The sequence below is a fragment of the Panthera uncia genome (assembly GCF_023721935.1).
Source record: "Panthera uncia isolate 11264 chromosome A1 unlocalized genomic scaffold, Puncia_PCG_1.0 HiC_scaffold_16, whole genome shotgun sequence".
Classification (NCBI taxonomy): Eukaryota; Metazoa; Chordata; class Mammalia; order Carnivora; family Felidae; genus Panthera; species Panthera uncia.
In genome coordinates this window covers 49,370,857-49,389,869 of record NW_026057576.1, presented here as the reverse complement: position 1 = coordinate 49,389,869, position 19,013 = coordinate 49,370,857, and the positions used below count along the sequence as shown (strand labels likewise).

Genomic DNA, 19,013 nt, shown 5'->3' with positions numbered 1-19,013 from the left:
TATTAGCAGGTCAGACAACTAGAAGGATATTTTTGTGCCTGGAGTATGATGAATAAGTTGGAGGCAGATGCAAAATGAAGGAGAGGCTGGCAGAGGCCAGATCTTGGTAAAAGATCTCTTAAACTGTGCCAATGCTTTTGGACTTTATCCCAAGAGAATTGAGAAGATACTAGTTGGGTTTTAAGTGAGGTAATTACCTACTCAGATTTGTGTTTTTAAAAGTTGATTTGGGTTCCTATATGAAGAATGAATTGAAGTGGGGCAAATGTGGATGTGCAGAAATGAATAACGAAGTAGACCAGGCAAGATGTGGTGGTAACTTAGATTATTAGAATTGCAGCAGTTAAAAAAAAAAAAAAAAGAATTGCAGCAGTAGAGACGATGTAGACAGATTCAAGAACTGTTTATAAGACATAGTTGACAAGATTTTGTGATTATTTTGGTTTAGGGAGCTGAAGGAACTGGCAGAGATGAATTTTCATATGCTTGTTCATGTCTATCTTGTTGGCATTTTAGTATCTTTAACTCAAACATCTTTAAAGCTGAACCGATTTTTTCTTTTTGGAAACTAATTGTTCCCCTTGACTTCCCTATTTTTATGAATGACATCCCTACCTCCAGGTGGCCTAGGCTTCCAACTTTTGTTTTGGTCACAGCTTCCAGTAAGTTAGTTACCAAGTGTTAAGGACTTGACCTCCAGCATCTAGAGTCTCTTCCTTCCCCTCCTTCTCTTCCTCTATGCTTCTCTTCCCTTTCTCCGCCTCCCTCCTTTTCTCGTCCTCCTCTTCTTCTTCACTATTTTTTTATAGCAGTAGCATCCTCTTCATAGATTATTAACCTATGTTTTTCATTCAAGTCTTTGAGCTCCTTGAGGTCAAGAACTTTTTCTTTTTCGTCCTGTATTTTTAGTACTAACAGTGTGCACCTCAGCATGGCAGACATAAAAAAATATTAAATGAAAATAAAATAAATTGTTTTCCTTGACTCTTGTTTCTTCCACTATAATTCTTTGCCACATTTCCCCCCCCCCCCGTCTCTTTCTCAAAGTCATTCGGGGCTTCCATCTGCTTAGAGAATAATTTTGTCTTAGGACTGTGAGGTAATGAAAAACTGGAGAATATGAGAAGAGTATGAGTTGGGGTTTTTTTCTATAGTAATTTAGTAAAAAGTGCCTCCTGTCCCTTTTTACACTGTAGACTTCACTACTACAAAGAGCACATTTTTCTGGGAAGGGAACATATGTGATATTTTATTAGCATCCTCACTGTTGAATAAAATTTTTAAAACTTCATTTGATGCTGTTTTACATTTTTTAGTTTTATAAAAATATTTGCAGAGGAGCGCCTGGGTTGCTCATTTGGTTGAGTGTTTGACTTCAGCTTAGGTCATGATCTCATCAGCTGGTGAGTTTGAGCCTGCATCAGGCTCTGTGCTTACTGCTCAGAGCCTGGAGCCTGTTTCTGATTCTGTGTCTCCATCCCTCTGTGTGCCCCTCCCCTGCTCACAATCTGTCTGTCCCTCAAAAATAAAGGTTAAAAAAATTTTTTTTAAATATTCGCAGAATTCAATTTTTAATCATTTAATGTGTGTTTCTTAGCTTTCCAGTATTATTATTTCAATAGCTACATCTTATATGTACATCTAGAGTATATTGTTTCATAAAAAGAAAGTTTATAGGAGAAATATTCAAATGTCTACTTTGGAAGTACCTGTTTTTCATAGCTTTGTATGTTCTAATATGAACTTTTGTAATTTGTTCTTTCCATTTTTAGGAATAAGAAAATTTTAAATAAGAAAAAGTTGAAAAGAAAACAGAAGAGCAAATCAAAAGTGAAGACAAGAAGCAAGGTAAAACTGCTGGCAATTTATAGGGAGTAAGGATTTTTTCATACAGTAATTTGAATTATAATGCCAAGATTAAAAAAGTATAACTAGTAAACCATTTCTTTCTTTCTTTTTAGTAAACCATTTCTTTCTTTCTTTTTTTTTAAAGTTTTTAAAAGCCCCTTATTACTTGGTTACACTGTTTAATTTCATGTTTGAACATTTCATGATCAGTAGCCTAGAAGTTAATATCTCAGTGTTGAAAATTATTTACAGTTTATTCACATTATCTTTGAACACTTCTCTGGGGGAACATATCCGTTTCTCTTCTCTTTTTTACACTCTGACTACATGTTCTAGAAACTGAGTAAAACTGGCTGTGAGTTGGGACGTGGATTTGGGTTCATCATAACGTCTGTCCATATGTCATGAAATGGGGAGAATCTTGGTATGTCTATATTCTGAGCTCTTTTGATGGTGGGTGGCTGTGCAAAAGGAAAGACAATGTAGAATATCTGAATTAGATAAGACCATAGAGATCAAGGACCTTTTTTCCATCTAATGCAGAAATCTCAATTAAATCTTAAACATTTTTACATTCTACCGGAGTGTGTTTTCTTTTGAACAGTACTAAGAAGCCTAGACAATAGAAAGAGAGGAATCATTAACTATGATTTCTGAACAGGTCCACTTTTGGTTAAATAAACAATAGCTTAGGGGCGCCTGGGTGGCGCAGTCGGTTAGGCGTCCGACTTCAGCCAGGTCACGATCTCGCGGTCCGTGAGTTCGAGCCCCGCGTCAGGCTCTGGGCTGATGGCTCGGAGCCTGGAGCCTGTTTCCGATTCTGTGTCTCCCTCTCTCTCTGCCCCTCACCCGTTCATGCTCTGTCTCTCTCTGTCCCAAAAAAAAATAAATTAAAAACGTTGAAAAAAAAAATTTAAAATAAACAATAGCTTAGCTTGGCCTCTGTATCATATTTAATTTCCAGAAACAGTTGTTTCCTGCCCTTCTTAATTAGTATTCTTACATTTTAAAGCTGAGAGAAATGTACTTTTAGTAGTAAACCAAAAAGTAAAAGTGTAGGGGATGAAATTTATTTGGTGGCTGTGTCTTGAGACACAGCTGGATCCAGGGATTAAGTAATGTCATCAATTCTGTGTCTTCATTTCTTGCTTCTGCTTTCTTCTGTGTGTGGACTTAATTGCCTATGGCTGAGGACTAAGGCTTCTGGAAGCTCCAACTGCATTTTTTTGGTCAAGAGGCAATCTCCTTTACTCTAGCAGAAAGTCGGGTGTGATTTTTGATTGACCTTCATCATTCATTTTGGCCTTGGAGATGGGGTACTTTGGTTATACTGAGTTACATTTATAACCCTGTGATGGGAGATAGGTAGGCCAGCAACCTACTGAGCAGGCCATGTGAAATGGGAGGGGGGTGGTTACCCTAAGGAAAGTGTTGCTGGGTGGGCAGCTAAATAATAAATGTTAACTACATCATTTCTTATTACTTCTGTTTGTGGGATAAAAGAGGGAAGTGGAGAACATTCTTAATATATTTGATACATAGTCATTCAGAATTTCAGCCTCTACTTCTTTTCCACTTCTTGGTGTTATGTGCAAGGTCAGAGTATGGGAATCTTAAAAATCTGTTTTAATTTCTTTAAAGGTTTCATTTGGTGATTTTCCTAAAAGTGGTATCCTAAGATATCCAGGAAGAGGTGAGAAGTCAAGGTCTTTCATCCCTTCATTTCCGTCTTTAGCTTTATGCTTTTAGTAATAAATCTCCCTTCTCTTGGCCTCAGGTTTTATGTCTGCTTTTTAGGAGCAGCTTGTGATAAGAGTGATACAAAAAGAAGTTACTCATTTATTCCTAAAACATTAATTGCATGCTGACTATGTGCAGGAATTATGCTGGGTATTTAGAATAGAAAGATGAATAAGAAACATTTTCTGCTTATGATGAGCATATAAAATAATAAAATGATGTGGTTAGTCTCCTTGTTCCCAATTACTGTTTCTGGACTACTTTTCATCCACCATCTTTTTATTTTTTATATTTATTTATTTATTTAATATTTCATTAAAAAAAAATTTTTTTTTAACGTTTATTTATTTTTTGAGACCGAGAGAGACAGAGCATGAATGGGGGGAGGGTTAGAGAGAGGGGGAGACACAGAATCGGAAGCAGGCTCCAGGCTCCGAGCTGTCAGCACAGAGCCCGACGTGGGGCTTGAACTCGTGAACCACAAGATCATGACCTGAGCTGAAGTCGGACACTTAACCGACTGAGCCACCCAGGCGCCCCTAATATTTCATTTTTTTAATTTACATCCAAATTAGTTAGCATATAGTGCAACAATGATTTCAGGAGTAGATTCCTTAGTGCACCTTATTCTTTTAGCCCATCCCCCCTCCAACAACCCCTCCGGTAACCCTCAGTTTGTTCTCCATATTTATGAGTCTCTTCTGTTTTGTCCCCCTCCCTGTTTTTATATTATGTTTGTTTCCCTTCCCTTATGTTCATCTGTTTTGTCTCTTAAAGTCCTCATATGAGTGAAGTCATATGATATTTGTCTTTCTCTTACTAATTTTACAAATACCCTCCAGTTCTATCCACGTAGTTGCAAACAGCAAGATTTCATTCTTTTTGATTGCCGAGTAATACTCAATTGTGTATATATACCACATCTTCTTTTTTTTTTTTTTAATTTTTTTTTGGGACAGAGAGAGACAGAGCATGAACGGGGGAGGGGCAGAGAGAGAGGGAGACACAGAATCTGAAACAGGCTCCAGGCTCCGAGCCATCAGCCCAGAGCCTGACGCGGGGCTCGAACTCACGGACCGCGAGATCGTGACCTGGCTGAAGTCGGACGCTTAACCGACTGCGCCACCCAGGCGCCCCTCCACATCTTCTTTATCCATTCATCCATCGATGGACACTGGGGCTCTTTCCATACTTTGGCTGTTGTTCATAGTGCTGCCATAAACATGGGGGTGCATGTGTCCCTTCGAAACGGCACACCTGTATCCCTTGGATAAATGCCTAGTAGTGCAATTGCTGGGTCATAGGGTAGTTCTATTTTTAGTTTTTTGAGGAACCTCCATACTGTTTTCCAGAGTAGCTGCATTAGCTTGCATTCCCACCAACACTGCAAAAAAGATCCTCTTTCTCCGCCTCCTCACCAACATCTGTTGTTGCCTGAGTTGTGAATGTTAGCCATTCTGACAGGTGTGAGGTGGTATCTCATTGTGATTTTGATTTGTATTTCCCTGATGATGAGTGATGTTGAGCATTTTTTCATGTGTCAGTTGGCCATCTGGATATCTTCTTTCGAGAAGTGTCTATTCATGTCTTCTGCCCATTTCTTCACTGGATTATTTGTTTTTTGGGTGTTGAGTTTGATAAGTTCTTAATAGATTTGGGATACTAACCCTTTATCTGATATGTCATTTGCAAATATCTTCTCCATTCCATAGGTTGCCTTTTAGTTTTGCTGATTGTTTCCTTTGCTGTGCAGAAGCTTTTTATTTTGATGAGGTCCCAGTAGTTGATTTTTGCTTTGGTTTCCCTTGCCTCTGGAGATATGTTGAGTAAGAAGTTGCTGCAGGCAAGATCAAAGAGGTTTTTGCCTGCTTTCTCCTCAAGGATTCTGATGGCTTCCTGTCTTACATTGAGGTCTTTCATCCATTTTGAGTTTATTTTTGTGTATGGTGTAAGAAAGTGGTCCAGGTTCATTCTTCTGCATGTTGCTGTCCAGTTTTCCCAGCACCACTTGCTGAAGAGACTGTCTTTATTCCATTGGATATTCTTTCCTGCTTTGTCAAAGATTAGTTGGCCATACCTTTGTCCATTTCTGGGTTCTCTATTCTGTTCCATTGATCTGAGTGTCTGTTTTTGTGCCAGTACCATACTGTCTTGATGATTACAGCTTTGTGGTATAGCTTGAAGTCCAGGATTGTGATGCTTCCTGCTTTGGTTTTCTTTTTCAAGATTGCTTTGGCTATTCGGGGTCTTTTCTGGTTCCATACAAATTTTAGGATTATTTGTTCTAGCCCTGTGAAGAATGCTGGTGTTATTTTGATAGGGATTGCATTAAATATGTAGGTTGCTTTGGGTAGTACTGACATTTTAACAGTATTTGTTCTTCCTATCCAGGAGCATGGAATCTCTTTCCATTTTTTTGTGTCTTCTTCAATTTCTTTCGTAAGGTTTCTATAGTTTTTAGTGTATAGATTTTTCACCTCTTTGGTTAGATTTATTCCTAGGTATTTTATGGTTTTTTTTGTGCAACTGTAAGTGGGATCGATTCCTTGATTTCTCTTTCTGTTGCTTCATTGTTGGTGTATGGGAATGTAATCAATTTCTATGCATTGATTTTATATCCTGCAGCTTTGCTGAATTCATGAATCAATTCTAGCAGTTTTTTGGTGGAATCTTTTGGGTTTTCCATATAGAGTATCATGTCATCTGCGAAGAGTGAAAGTTTGATTTCCTCCTGGCTGATTTGGATGCCTTTCATTTCTTTGTGTTGTCTGCTTGCAGAGGCTAAGACTTCCAATACTATGTTGAATAACAGTGGTGAGAGTGGACATCCGTGTCTTGTTCCTGACCTTAGGGGGAAAGCTGTCAGGGGGAAAGTTTTTCCCCATTGAGAATGATATTAGCATTGGGTCGTTCACATATGGCTTTTATGATCTAGAGGTATGCTCCTTCTATCCTTACTTTCGTGAGGGTTTTTATCAAGAAAGGATGCTATATTTTGTCAAATGCTTTCTCTGCACATCCACCATCTTTTTAAAAAACACTTACTTAAATAATGCCAATGAGATTTCCCCCCATATATTTAATAACAAGCATTTCTTAAAAAAAAAAAACAAGCATTTCTTTTCAGCAAATAAGATACCATTTAGCTACACTACTTTATCACCTTCTTTATTGCTGTCATTGGCCCCTCTGTTTCTCCTCATCCGTTAGCCATCCCCTTGATTCAATTTCCTTTTTATCCAGCTTAGATAGCACGGTCTTTTTAGAAAAAAAACATTGCTTAATCTGTATTAATTCCCTATTGCTGCTGTAACAAATTATACAAACTTGATGGCTTAAAACAACACAAATGATCCTACAATTTTGGAAGTCTGGAGTCCAAAGTGGATCTCACTGTGCTAAAATCAAGGTGTCAGTAAATCTGCATTTCTTCTGGAGGCTCTAGGAGAGAATTTATTCCCTTGCCTTTTCCAGCTTCTAGACACTGCCTGCATTCCTTGGGTTAATGCCCTTTTCTACCTTCAAAGTCAGCTATGGTTGTTTTATCCTCTCACACTGCATTACTCTGACATGTTTCTGTTGTTACAACTTCTTTGATTGTCCCGCCACCCTTGCTCATTTATAAGGACCCTTGATATTACATTGGGCCCACCCAGGTAATCCAGAATAATCTCTCCATCTCAAGATGTATAATGTATTCACTTCTGCAAGGGCCCTTTCATGTAAGGCAACACATTCCCAGGTTCCAGGGACTAAGGGGAAGATACTTTTGGATGTCATTATTCTGCTTGCCACATCTTCCTTTCCCCGCTGTGTTGCACTCATCTGATAAAATTTAATCCTATACAAATCCAGCTGTTTTCTTTTTCCTTGCAGGTGAGTACCTGCTAAAAGGAGTTAGCAGTTGATACCAGTATACATACATGAGAACCAATCTCAAAAGGATCTTGCATAGCTAGACTGTCGTCGTCTTCTTCCTCCTCCTCCTCTTCTTCTTCTTCTTCTTCTTCTTCTTCTTCTTCTTTTTGATCAAGTAGTTCTGCTATGACTGTTTCAAACCTTTGCCACTCTCCTCCAACTTATGATAAATACTGCCCTCTAGCAAATGACTTCACTTTCTTAGAGAAGAAATTAAGTCCATTACACAGGAAACTTACTCATCATTTTGCTACCAAACATGCCTGTCTTAGGTTGGGATATTTAATAGCAGAACCTGAGACAGGGATTTAATGTGTATAATTCAGCAAGTTTTGAAATATATAATCAAGGTTTAGAAAATTTCCATCATCCTCAAGCATTTCCTTATCCTTTGTTACATTCTGTCTCTCCCTACCGCTTTGGCTCTAGGCAACCATGAATATACTTTGTCATTATAAATTAATTTTTACTTTATAGAATTTCATATAAATGTGATCATGTAGTATGTACTCTTTTGTATCTGGCTTCTTTCCCTCAGCATAATGATTTTGAGTTGTGGCCATGTAGTTGTATATATTAACAGTTAATTCTTTTTTTTTTTTTTTTTTCACCTATTGATGGACAGTTTGAGGTTTCCAGTTTTTGGCTATCACAAATGAACCTGCTTTGTATATTTGTGTACTAGTCTTTGTGCAGATATATGTTTTTGTTTGTTTTGTTTTGGTTTGGTTTCTTGAGGGATAAATACCTGGAAGTAGAATGAGTAGGTGGTGTTTCCTTCTATGATTTGCCAGGAGACTCATAAGTATCAAAAGCAGCTTATACTAATGGTTAAGATTTATTACAACCAAAGGTAGAGATAGGTAGCAGCAAAAAGAAATGTATTAGTGGTATATAGGGACTTAAGGCATAGGTTTTCTAGTCCTCCCTTGTCTGAGCACATAGGGCATGCTTTCTTTATGGCAGTGAACTATAAGGATATGTATGGAATGTTTCTGCCCAGGGAACCCCATTCCAATCTTAGGATCTGAGACTTTTATGAGGGATCTGGTTCACACATAGACATGTCCTGCTGTGCAGCCAGCCATGGTACATGAAACTCAGGCATACATCATCAGTCTTGATGTTTGTGCAAAGCAATTAGACAAGCCAGTAGGCAAAGTCCATTGCTCTAGTGTATATTACAAAATCATCAATAACCAACATAAAGAAAACTCTAAAGACCACATTCCTAAGGATTGGCCAACAATCAGTCCTGGTTCCCTTGGGAAAATACAAGGACTAATTAATCATACCTGCATTGTAAACTCTTTCCTTGTGGGTGGCATGGTAGATGAATGTTTAACCTGTTAAGAAACTGTTCAAACTATTTTTCAAAATGATTATTGCATTTTATTCTTCCACCAGCAGTATATGAGAAATCCACTTGTCTTACATCTTTGCAAATGCATGGTACTGTTAGGCTTTTAAAATTTTAGTCATTCTAAGTATATAGGGGTATTTCACTGTGGTTTTAGCTTGCTTTTTTCTAATGACTAATAATGTGAACATCTTTTCATATGCTTTTGGCTATTCATATCCTTTTATTGTGAAATGTCTTTCATATCTTCCATCTTTTTTTTTTTTTAAGTTTATTTATTCTGAGAGAGAGAGAATGAGCAGGGGATGGGCAGAGAGCGGGAGACAGAGAATCCTAAACAGTTTCTATGTCATCAGCGCAGAGCCTGACACAGGGCTCTGTCTCATGAAGCATGAGATCATGGCCTGAGCTGAAATCAAGAGTCATACGTTTAACCAACTAAGCCAACCAGGCTCCCCATTGCCTCCTTTGTCTGTCTGTCTGTCTTTCTTTCTTTCTTTCTTTCTTTCTTTCTTTCTTTCTTTCTAACTGTCTTATTATGGAATTGTCAGAGTTCTTCATGTATTCTAGATACAAGTCCTTTGTCAGATATCTGTATCACAAACAATTCGTCCTGTTCTGTGGCTTGCTTTTCTTTTTTTTTATATAGTGCTTTAGAAGAACAAAAGTTTTGAAGTTTTATACATGTATTGATTTTTATATATATGATTCACGTATTTTGTATTCTAAGAAGTCTTTGTCCCAAGGTCACATAGATTTTGTTTTGTTTTGTTTTGTTTTTAGTTTATTTATTTATTTTGAGAGAGGATGCGTGGGCAAGCAGGGGAGGGACAGAGAGAGAGGGAGAGACAGAGAATCCCACGCAGGGTCTGCACTGTCAGCACAGAGCCTGATGTGGGTCTCAAACTCAAACAGCGAGATCATGACCTGAGCCGAAATCAAGAGCCAGACACTTAACTGACTACGCCACCCAGGTGCTGCCACATAGATTTTTTTCTATATTTTCTTATAGAGATTTTATAGTTTTAGATGCTATACTTAGGTTTGTGATACATTTCCAGTTAATTTTTGTGTATGGTATGAAATAAGGTTGATGTTCATTTTTTTCTTGTATTGGTATTCAGTTAATTGGCATCAGTTTTAAAAAAACTTATCTTTTTCTATTAATTTTCTTGGTATCTTTGTAAAAATTCAGTTGACCATTTTTGTTTGAACCTATTTCTGCAATTTTTTTGTTTACTTGATCTAAATATCTGTCTTTATACCAATACCATACTGTCTTCTTTATAGTAGTTTTGAATTCACGTCATATGTCTTCCAACTTCGGTCTTTTTAAAAAGTTGCTTTAGTTACTTAGGTCTTTTACATTTCTGTTTAAATTTTAGAATCAGCTTGTCAATTCTGTTTTTAAAAGTCTCTGGAATTTTTATTGAGGTTGTATTGAATTTGTGGATTTGAGGAAGAGTTGCCATTTTAATGATACTGAATCTTCTATTAATGAATATAGTTTATTTCTATTCTCTTTACTTAAGTTTTTTTTAATTACTCCCAGCAGTGTTATTTTGGTTTTCAGTGTACAGAGCTTGCACATAATTTTATTAAATTTAACTGCTGTTAATTTCATTTTTTTTAAATTTTGAGATGATTATAATAATGCAGTTGTAAAAAGTAATACAGAGATCCTGTATACCCATCACTCATTTTCCCAAGTTGCTAAGGTATTGCATAAGTATAGTAAATATCAGAACCAGGAAATTGATATTGATCCAACCTACTGATCTTATTCAGATTTCACCATTTTACATGTACTTATTTGTGTATGTGTATATATATTTAGTTCTATGCAATTTTGTCACATGTGTGGATCTGTGGACCATTACCACAGTCAATATATAGAAGAGTTCCATCACAAGGATTGTTTTTGCTACTCCTATATAGCCACAGACATTCCCCTGCACTCACCCTCTCCCTAACCTCTGACAATCACCAATCTGTTCTCTATTTCTATAATTTTGTCATTTAAGGAATGATATATACATTTAATCATAGGAACTGGCTGTTGTCAGCATAATTCCCTTGACATTTATGCAGGTCTTTGCATATATCATGTTTGTACCTTTTTATTGCTGAGTAAGTATTCCATGGTAAAGATTACATCATAGTTTGTGTAACCATTCACCCATTAAAGGACATCTGCGTTTCTTGTTTTGGGTTATTTTGAATAAAACTCGTATGAATATTCACATGCTGGTTTTTGAATGAACATAAGTTTTTATTTCTTCGGTATAAATGCCCAACAATGCAATTGCTGGATTGTACTGTAAATACATATTTAATTTTGTGGGAAACTGCCATACATTTTTCCAGAGTGGCTGTATCATTTTACTTTCCGATTAACAATGTATAAGAGATTTTCTCCACATCTTCACTAGCATTTGATGTTGTCATTATGTTTTATTCTAGCCAGTTTGATAGGTTTGTGCATTTTCTCATTTTGTTTTAATTTGCATTTTCCTAATGGGTCACTATAGTGAACTTGTTTGCCTTCCGTGAATCTTCTTTGGTGACATGCCTGTTCATGTCTTTTGCCCGTTTTCTAAATTGAATGGCTTATTTGTTTGTTTTTTACTGTTGAGTTTTGAAAATTCTTTATATATTCTGCATGATAGTCTTTTGTCAGGTATATGTTTTGCAGATACTTTCTCCCAGTCTGTAACTTTAATGCTATTATTTTTTTTAATTACATATTCCAGTTGTTCATTCCTAGTATGTAGATACATTAACTCTTTCTTATTTAAAATATTGATCTGGTATCCTGTGACTTTGCTAAATCCACACATTATTTCTAGTGGCTTTTTTTGCAGATGTCTTAAGAATCTCTCCATGTCTTCTGGAAATGAAGACGTTTGTTTTCTAGTAGATATTTTCCTTTCTAACTATAATTTGTATTTCTATTTCTTGGCTTATCACACTAGCATATCTAGCATAATGTTGAATCATATTGCTGAGAATAGATATCTTTTTCTTGTTTGCATCTTAGGGTACAGGAATTTAGTCTTTTACTATGTTAGCGGTGGGTATTTCATAGATACCCTTTATCCATTTTTAGAAATTTTCTTTTATTCCTAGTTTACATACACTTTTTATCATGAATAGGTGTTTGATTTGTGTCAGATGCTTTTTCCATGTTTATTTAGGATATCATCTGTTTTCTTCTCTTCTTATTTTTGTTAGTATGAGGAATTACTAATTACTTTTCCAGTGTTGTTACCAGCCGGTTTTTTGGTTGATCATCATGCATTACCTTTTTCATATGTTCTTAGATTTGGATTGCTAATAATTGCTTGTTTTTAGTGTGTCTGGAATACATACTTACACATTATTTATCAATTAACTTCAGTACATATTTTTTCTAACAAGGAGTATTACACTTTTTCCCTAATTATTTATGGAAGAAGGATAGAATTTTGAAACCAAGTGTTTTTGGTACTTGAGGTGTCATCTTATTTATCTTGGATACTTCTTGGATATACTCCAATTTTTGGAACTTGCATTAATAGAATATCTTAAACCAGTTCTGTATATTTATAGTGTAAATGTTGTTCTCAAAAGTGTGATTGTGGCTTGCTGACTAAAATGCTGGGTCAGAACAGAAACTGACTAAGTTCTAACAAATTACCAAGCATGTGATTTTTATTATTTATCAAGATTGATAGCTAGGAGATCTTCAGGAAAGCATATATCCATAATCTACAGAAATCTAATTTCTTTTCTTTTTTTAATTTTTTTAATGTTTATTTATTTTTGAGAGAGAGAGAGAGAGAGAGTGTGTGAGTGGGGGAGGAGGAGAGAGAGAGAGGGAGACACAGAATCTGAAGCAGGCTCCAGGCTCTGAGCTGTCAGCACAGAGCCTGATGCGAGGCTCGAACTCATGAACCGTGAGATCATGACCTGAACGGAAGTGGAACGCTTACCGACTGAGCCACCCAGGCACCCCCAGAAATCTAATTTCTTAACATTACTACTATTTAAATTAGAATGAAATTGGAAGAATTGACTAAAATTAAAGTTTGTTTGGTTTTTAGTTCTGATTTCTGTTTAAGTCCCTAAATATACTTTTAAAGCTATCAAAATGTAATTCAACGTTTGTACTAGGTCATCGAGACTCTAATACATCTGATGTTCCTTAGAAGAGCACAAAATTAATATTCTGTGATACTCAACAGTTACACTTTGTTGGTTTTATTCCTATCATGGAATAAAAAGGTATTCCTATTAGTCTTTTTGCCATTCTCCAGCCCTTGTCAGTTGGGTTATTGCTGTGTTACTTAGAGAGTAGTAAAGTGTAGAAGAAAGGGTACTTACTATAAGTTGAATCAGTAGACTTAGATTGTCTTGCTATGTCACTTATTTGACTTATACAAGTTATCCAGCATTTCTAATCTTTAATCTTTTATATAAAATGAGAATTGGTGATGATGCGAAGGAATATAGAATTGAAATATTATATCTTCTATTTCAGTCTGAAAACTTGGAGAATACGGTAATCATACCAGATATCAAATTACATAGCAATCCTTCTGCTTTCAATATTTATTGCAATGTACGCCATTGCGTTCTGGAATGGCAGAAAAAGGAAACATCATTGGCAGCTGCATCTAAGAACTCTGTGCAGAGTGGAGAATCAGATAGTGATGAAGAGGAGGAATCCAAAGAGCCCCCTATCAAGCTTCCAAAGGTAAGTCACTAAATTCCACTTGGATGGATAACCACAGGTGTTTGGGCTATAGTACATATATTTGCATTGCTAAAATACCTTGTTTTTTAATAAAATTGTGCACTCAAAAGTAATAGGGCTGATGGGTAAAAATAGGTTTGGGGCAGACCAGGAAAACTCTATGCATCTTTATAACTGGAGTGCTAACAAAATCAATAATTGGTAACCCAGTGGAGAATACTTGACAGCCCAGGAAGAAAGATCAGGGGCTTTTAAAAATGTACAAAAGCAGTAGAGTGGAAATGGAGGCTTGTAAGCACTGAGCCATTGCAGCTAGAAGTGGAGCTCTGAGCCAGTGGGCTGCCATTAAGGTGGGCGTAAGCAGAACTGCAAACTACCACCAGCCGAGAGCCATAGTAAGCTGGGGGTGCTTCCTTCTGGGGAGGGAGCCTTGGGTACAGGTATGCATTTTTATTTTTCTTCAAATAGAACTAGGAGGGCTCCTGGCTGTGCAGCTGCTGAGTTGAGAGCTTTTTGCCTTTTCTTCCTTAGGTTATGATTGTACTCTTGCTATTTTGGCTCTCCTTGCCTAGGAAAAAATTACATATGAAGCAACAAAACTTCTACATTGTTCTGATATCACTCCCTTATTTACCAGAGACATGTAAGCTAATTGGTGTTAAAGAAGCATGTACTATAGTAGAACAAACTATTCTTAAGGTACTCTCTTCTATTTAAGTGTTAGTGTATTTCAAGACTGTAATGTTATTGTATATATGGTATTTTTTCTACATTGTAGGTATAGTTAGTATTTCTAACAAAAGAATAGTGACAATATAGACATATTTTTAAAGGGGTATCTATCATAAATGATTTATATGTATATTGCCTTTTTCTAAATGTAAACATTTTTAAATGATTTCCTTTATCATAAAATGGTTCAGTATGTTGCCTTTTTACTAAACTGATACCTTAAAGCTGTGCCTTAAAAACTTTTTTATACATACACACAGGAGCTATCATGCCAATGTTTTTACTAAACTGATACCTTAAAGCTATGCCTTAAAAACTTTTATACATACACACAGGAGCTATCATGCAAATATCATGCAAATATTTTGCCATATTTCATGGTGGCTATTCCTAAGTGCACCACAGCCCTTAATCAGTACTGTTACATTCTTCTCACCTTATTCTCAGCAGATGGCTTGCTTCCTGTTTCATAGAGTAAGAGAAGTTTTGTGAACTTCCTCAGCCTTTTAGTCAACCATCTTTAAGTGTTCTTCTTGGGACTCTTCTTCCTTTAGCCCGTTTCTCTCCAGTGTCCTTAAGTATAACTTCTCTATTGGCTCCTTTCTTCTTCTTAAAACAAATAAGCTTATCTTTTCTGTGTAAGCTCCTCTAGGTAAAGAGTTTTCCATCAAGTACTGACACATCAGGAAACCGGGTATAGTGATTAAGAACCTGGGCAGTGGAGTCAAACTGCCTGCGTTCAAATACTCACCCTTAAAAATAACTGTGTAATGCTGGGGAAGTTATTTGACTTATCTGTGCCTCCATTTTGTCATCTATGAAATGGAGATAATATATACCTTACAGGGTTGTAGTGAAGATGCAGTGAGTTAACAAATGTCAAATACAAGTGTGTGAGTAAATTATAGGTATAGTTGTAAGTATCAGGTTAGGTGAAAACAAGAAATTGTGTAGGTGCAAATGAATTTGAGTTGCTTTTCAAGGAACTCCTCAATTTATTAATAAATACTTTATGTCCAAGGAAATAAACTTCTGGAAAGTCAGTGAGATCATGTGACCAATGAGAGGGGAAGAAGTGCTGAGATGCCTTTATGCAGAGGCATTCAAAATGCTGTGGGTTAGGGCGTGGGTGGGGAATGAAACTTCCAGGTGATGTTTTTGGCAGCCATTTGCATGCCATGAAGGACCGACACAGAAGAAATGAGGCCTGTAGGACTTGAGGAGATGAGAATTTAAGGGCAGGTGAGAAACGTTAGCATTTTTCTTTTCCTTTGACCCTTCTGCTCCAGATGCTACTCTTCTACATCAGTTCCTTCCTTTTCTTTGCAATTGTTCCTCTCTTGTTCTTCTTGCCTACATGTGTGGCTGTTGCTTTCCTTCTTTTCACTGAGTTTTTTTCCTCTCCCACTGCTCTTCTCTCACATAATTAAGACAGCTTTTATTTGTTGTTAAAGTATCATTTTGATGCAATTTAATTTTCTATTTGAATTTTTTTTTTAATGTTTATTTATTTTTGAGAGAGACAGAGACAGAGCGTGAGTAGGAGAGGGGCAGAGAGAGAGAGGGGGACACAGAATCTGAAGCAGGCTTCAGGCTCTGAGCTGTCAGCACAGAGCCTGACTCGGGTCTCGAACTCCCAAACCACGAGGTCATGACCTGAGCTGAAGTCAGGCACTTAACTGACTGAGCCACACAGTCGTCCCTTCTATTTGAATTTTAAAAGTTAAATTGCATTTGATTATTGTGTAGATTTTACTTGTCAGGGTTTTCTTTGCTTTTTGTTTTTTTGTAGGTCAGCAATCATTGATATTTTGTAAAGTTTATTTATTTTGAGAGAGAGAGAGAGAGAGAGAGAGAGAGAGAGAATGAATCCCAAGCAGGCTCTGCACTGATAGTGCAGAGACACAGAGCTTGAACTCACAAACCATGAGATGATGACCTGAACCCAAATCAATAGCTGGACGCCTAACTGACTGAGCCACGTAGGCACTCCAGTCATTGATATTTTAAAAACGACTTGGGACACCTGGGTGATTCAGTCAGTTAAGCATCCGACTTTTGCTCAGGTCATGATCTCACGGTTCATGGGTTTGAGCCCCATATCGGGCTCTGTGCTGACAGCTTGGAACCTGGAGCCTGCTTCAGATTCTGTCTCTCCCATCTCTCTCTGCCCCTCCACCACTTGCACACACACACATTCTCTCTCTCAAAAATAAGTAAACATTTTAAAAAAAGGGGGACTTTCTTACCCCCACCTAAATGCTTCATATTAAGGTTTTTACCTAAAACACAGTTTTTACCCAGCTCAAACCATCTTTCACTATCTGACTTCCAGATTCCCTATAGTGTTCCATGCTTTATAACTACATAGTTTTTTTGATTTTTGATTTTTGGTTTTTTTTTTTTTTTTTTTTGAGAGAGAGAGCAAGAGCACAAGGAAGGTGCAGAGAGAGAAAGAGAGAGAGGTAGAGAGAGAATCTTTCCTAAGCAGGCTCCATACTGAGCATGGAGTCCAACACAGGGCTCACTGTGAGATTATGACCTGAGCCAAAATCAAGAGTTGGATGTTTAACTGACTGAGCCACCTGGGTGTCCCTATAACTGCATAATTTTTAGTTGTTATTGTTGGGATTCATACTTCCCAGTCTTATTTGAGGCTCATCATGCCATGTATTTTGTTAAAAGATACAGACTTACATAGACTTACTTATTTATTTCTTAAGTTTATTTGCTTTTAAATTCTTTTTGAGTTATAGCAAGCAGTATATTAGGCCCTGGGAACAAAATAATGATGAGACACGGTCCCTACCCTCAAGAAAGTTATGTCTGGTAGGGGATACCAGACATGTCTAGTGACTTAAGGATTACTAGGGCATGCTGGGTGTAGTGGAACACCGTGGGTACGGATGCAGCACTGACTGTAGATGCACTTACAGGCGGAGGGAACAGCACCATTACAAAAGTACACGTGATCTGTTTTTAGCTAGAGTGGAATAGCTGAATAGGGCAAGAGGCTGAGAGCAGGAACTAGATTGTGAAGGGCCTTCTGTGTCATGCACCCACTTTCAGATTTTGTCTTGTGATTTGGAAATACTGAAGATTTTAAGCAAAAGAGTTTGATCAGACTTGTATTTTAGTAAAATTACTTGGGTGCTAGTAAGACAAACCATAGAGGGTGGTAAGTTTAGAGCAGAGGGATCAGTTAGGCAGCTATTGCATTTGTCCCGGAAGCGTTACTGAAGGTTGCTAGTGGTGGTGTTTGGGTTACAGGAAATGTTAAGGAAGCAGAATTGACAGAATTGGTAATTAGTTGATTATGAAGGCTGAAAGAGAAAGTGGAATCGAAACATACTTCTGAAGTTTCTGGTGGCAATGTCATTTACTGCAAGAGGGGGAACTGGAGAAGAAGCAGTGCTTTGTTGGGATGATGATGATGTTTAGTTCTCTTTACTGAGTTTGAGGTACCTGTGAGGTGTCCTGTGTATACTATATAGGGCTGAAGTTCCAAAGAAAGGTCCCAGCTAAAAATAGAGACTTGGGGACTGTCACAGTGTGGGGGAAGGTAAAATAAAATTCTGTTAGAGATGGGATGGGGGTGGGATCAAGAGCATCACTTAAAAATTGTTAGTTTCAGTGGCTCCTGGGTGGCTTAGTCGGTTAAGCGTCTGACTTCGGCTCAGGTCATGGTCTCACGGTTTGTGAGTTTGAGCCCCACGTTGGGCTCTATGCTGACAGCTCAGAGCCTGGAGCCTGTTTCAGATTCTGTGTCTCCCTCTCTCTGCCCCTCCCCCACTCGTGCTCTGTCTCTCTCTCTCTCTCAAAAATACATAAATGTAAAAAAAAAATTGTTAGTTTTGAAAAGTTGTGAGAACACTTTTGGGTGTAAAGAGAAGGGAAGAAGATGGTAATAGTCATAGATAAATTTGTATGTTAGAGAATACTGCTTAGACATCTCACACCCAGACCTTTTGAGAAGCAGAATTCTTCCTCTTCTTTTTGTCCTCCTCCTCCTCTGCTGCTGCTCTTCTTCCACTCTTCCTTTTGCTCCCTTCTAGATTTTTATTTTTCATTATTTGTAAATGTCATATCTACCAAATATTTGCTTTATATAAAAAATTTTGGAAAGCAGTGTACTTCCCTCGGTGCTAATATATAAACCTACTTTTGATTTCCTCTTGAATTTTTTTCAAATGGATTCTGGAAGTATTAGAATAGATTCTAGGACTTTTTAAAAAATCATTAGTGTATAGTTGACGTACAGTGTTGTACTGGTTTCAGGTGTCTGACATAGTAATTCAGTAATTCTGTATATTTTGAAATGTTCACCATGATAAATGTAGTCACCATCTGTCACCACACAACATTTATTACAGTATTATTGGTGATATTTCCTAGGCTGTACTTTTCATCTTCAGGACTTACTTATTTATAACTGGAAGTTTGTACTTGTTAATCCTCCTCACCTGTTTTGCCCCTCCCATCCCTTTCCTCTAGGACTTTTTAATAGAACAAGGTAAAATTTATTAAAAAATTATTAATCTAAATGTGATGTAACTAAACTTTTATGCTCATACTTGCTAGTGAAATAATAAAATCACTTTTGGAAATATATGATTTGACGAGAGCAAAATAAAACCTTGAAAGACTCATTATGTTATTTTTCTTTGGCCAAGCATG

At 37.1% G+C, this 19,013-nt stretch overlaps 1 protein-coding gene across 7 annotated transcripts in view; it reads left to right on the top strand.

Moving 5' to 3' along the window:
• MYCBP2 (MYC binding protein 2) overlaps nucleotides 1–19,013 on the top strand; it is a 283,512-nt gene that overhangs the window by 27,714 nt on the left and 236,785 nt on the right. For all 7 annotated transcript variants that reach the window (XM_049647093.1, XM_049647092.1, XM_049647095.1 and 4 more), the window contains exons 2-3: nucleotides 1,773–1,848; nucleotides 13,389–13,604. In XM_049647093.1, coding sequence (XP_049503050.1) covers nucleotides 1,773–1,848; nucleotides 13,389–13,604 — 292 coding nt within the window. The remainder of the gene's footprint in view (nucleotides 1–1,772; nucleotides 1,849–13,388; nucleotides 13,605–19,013) is intronic.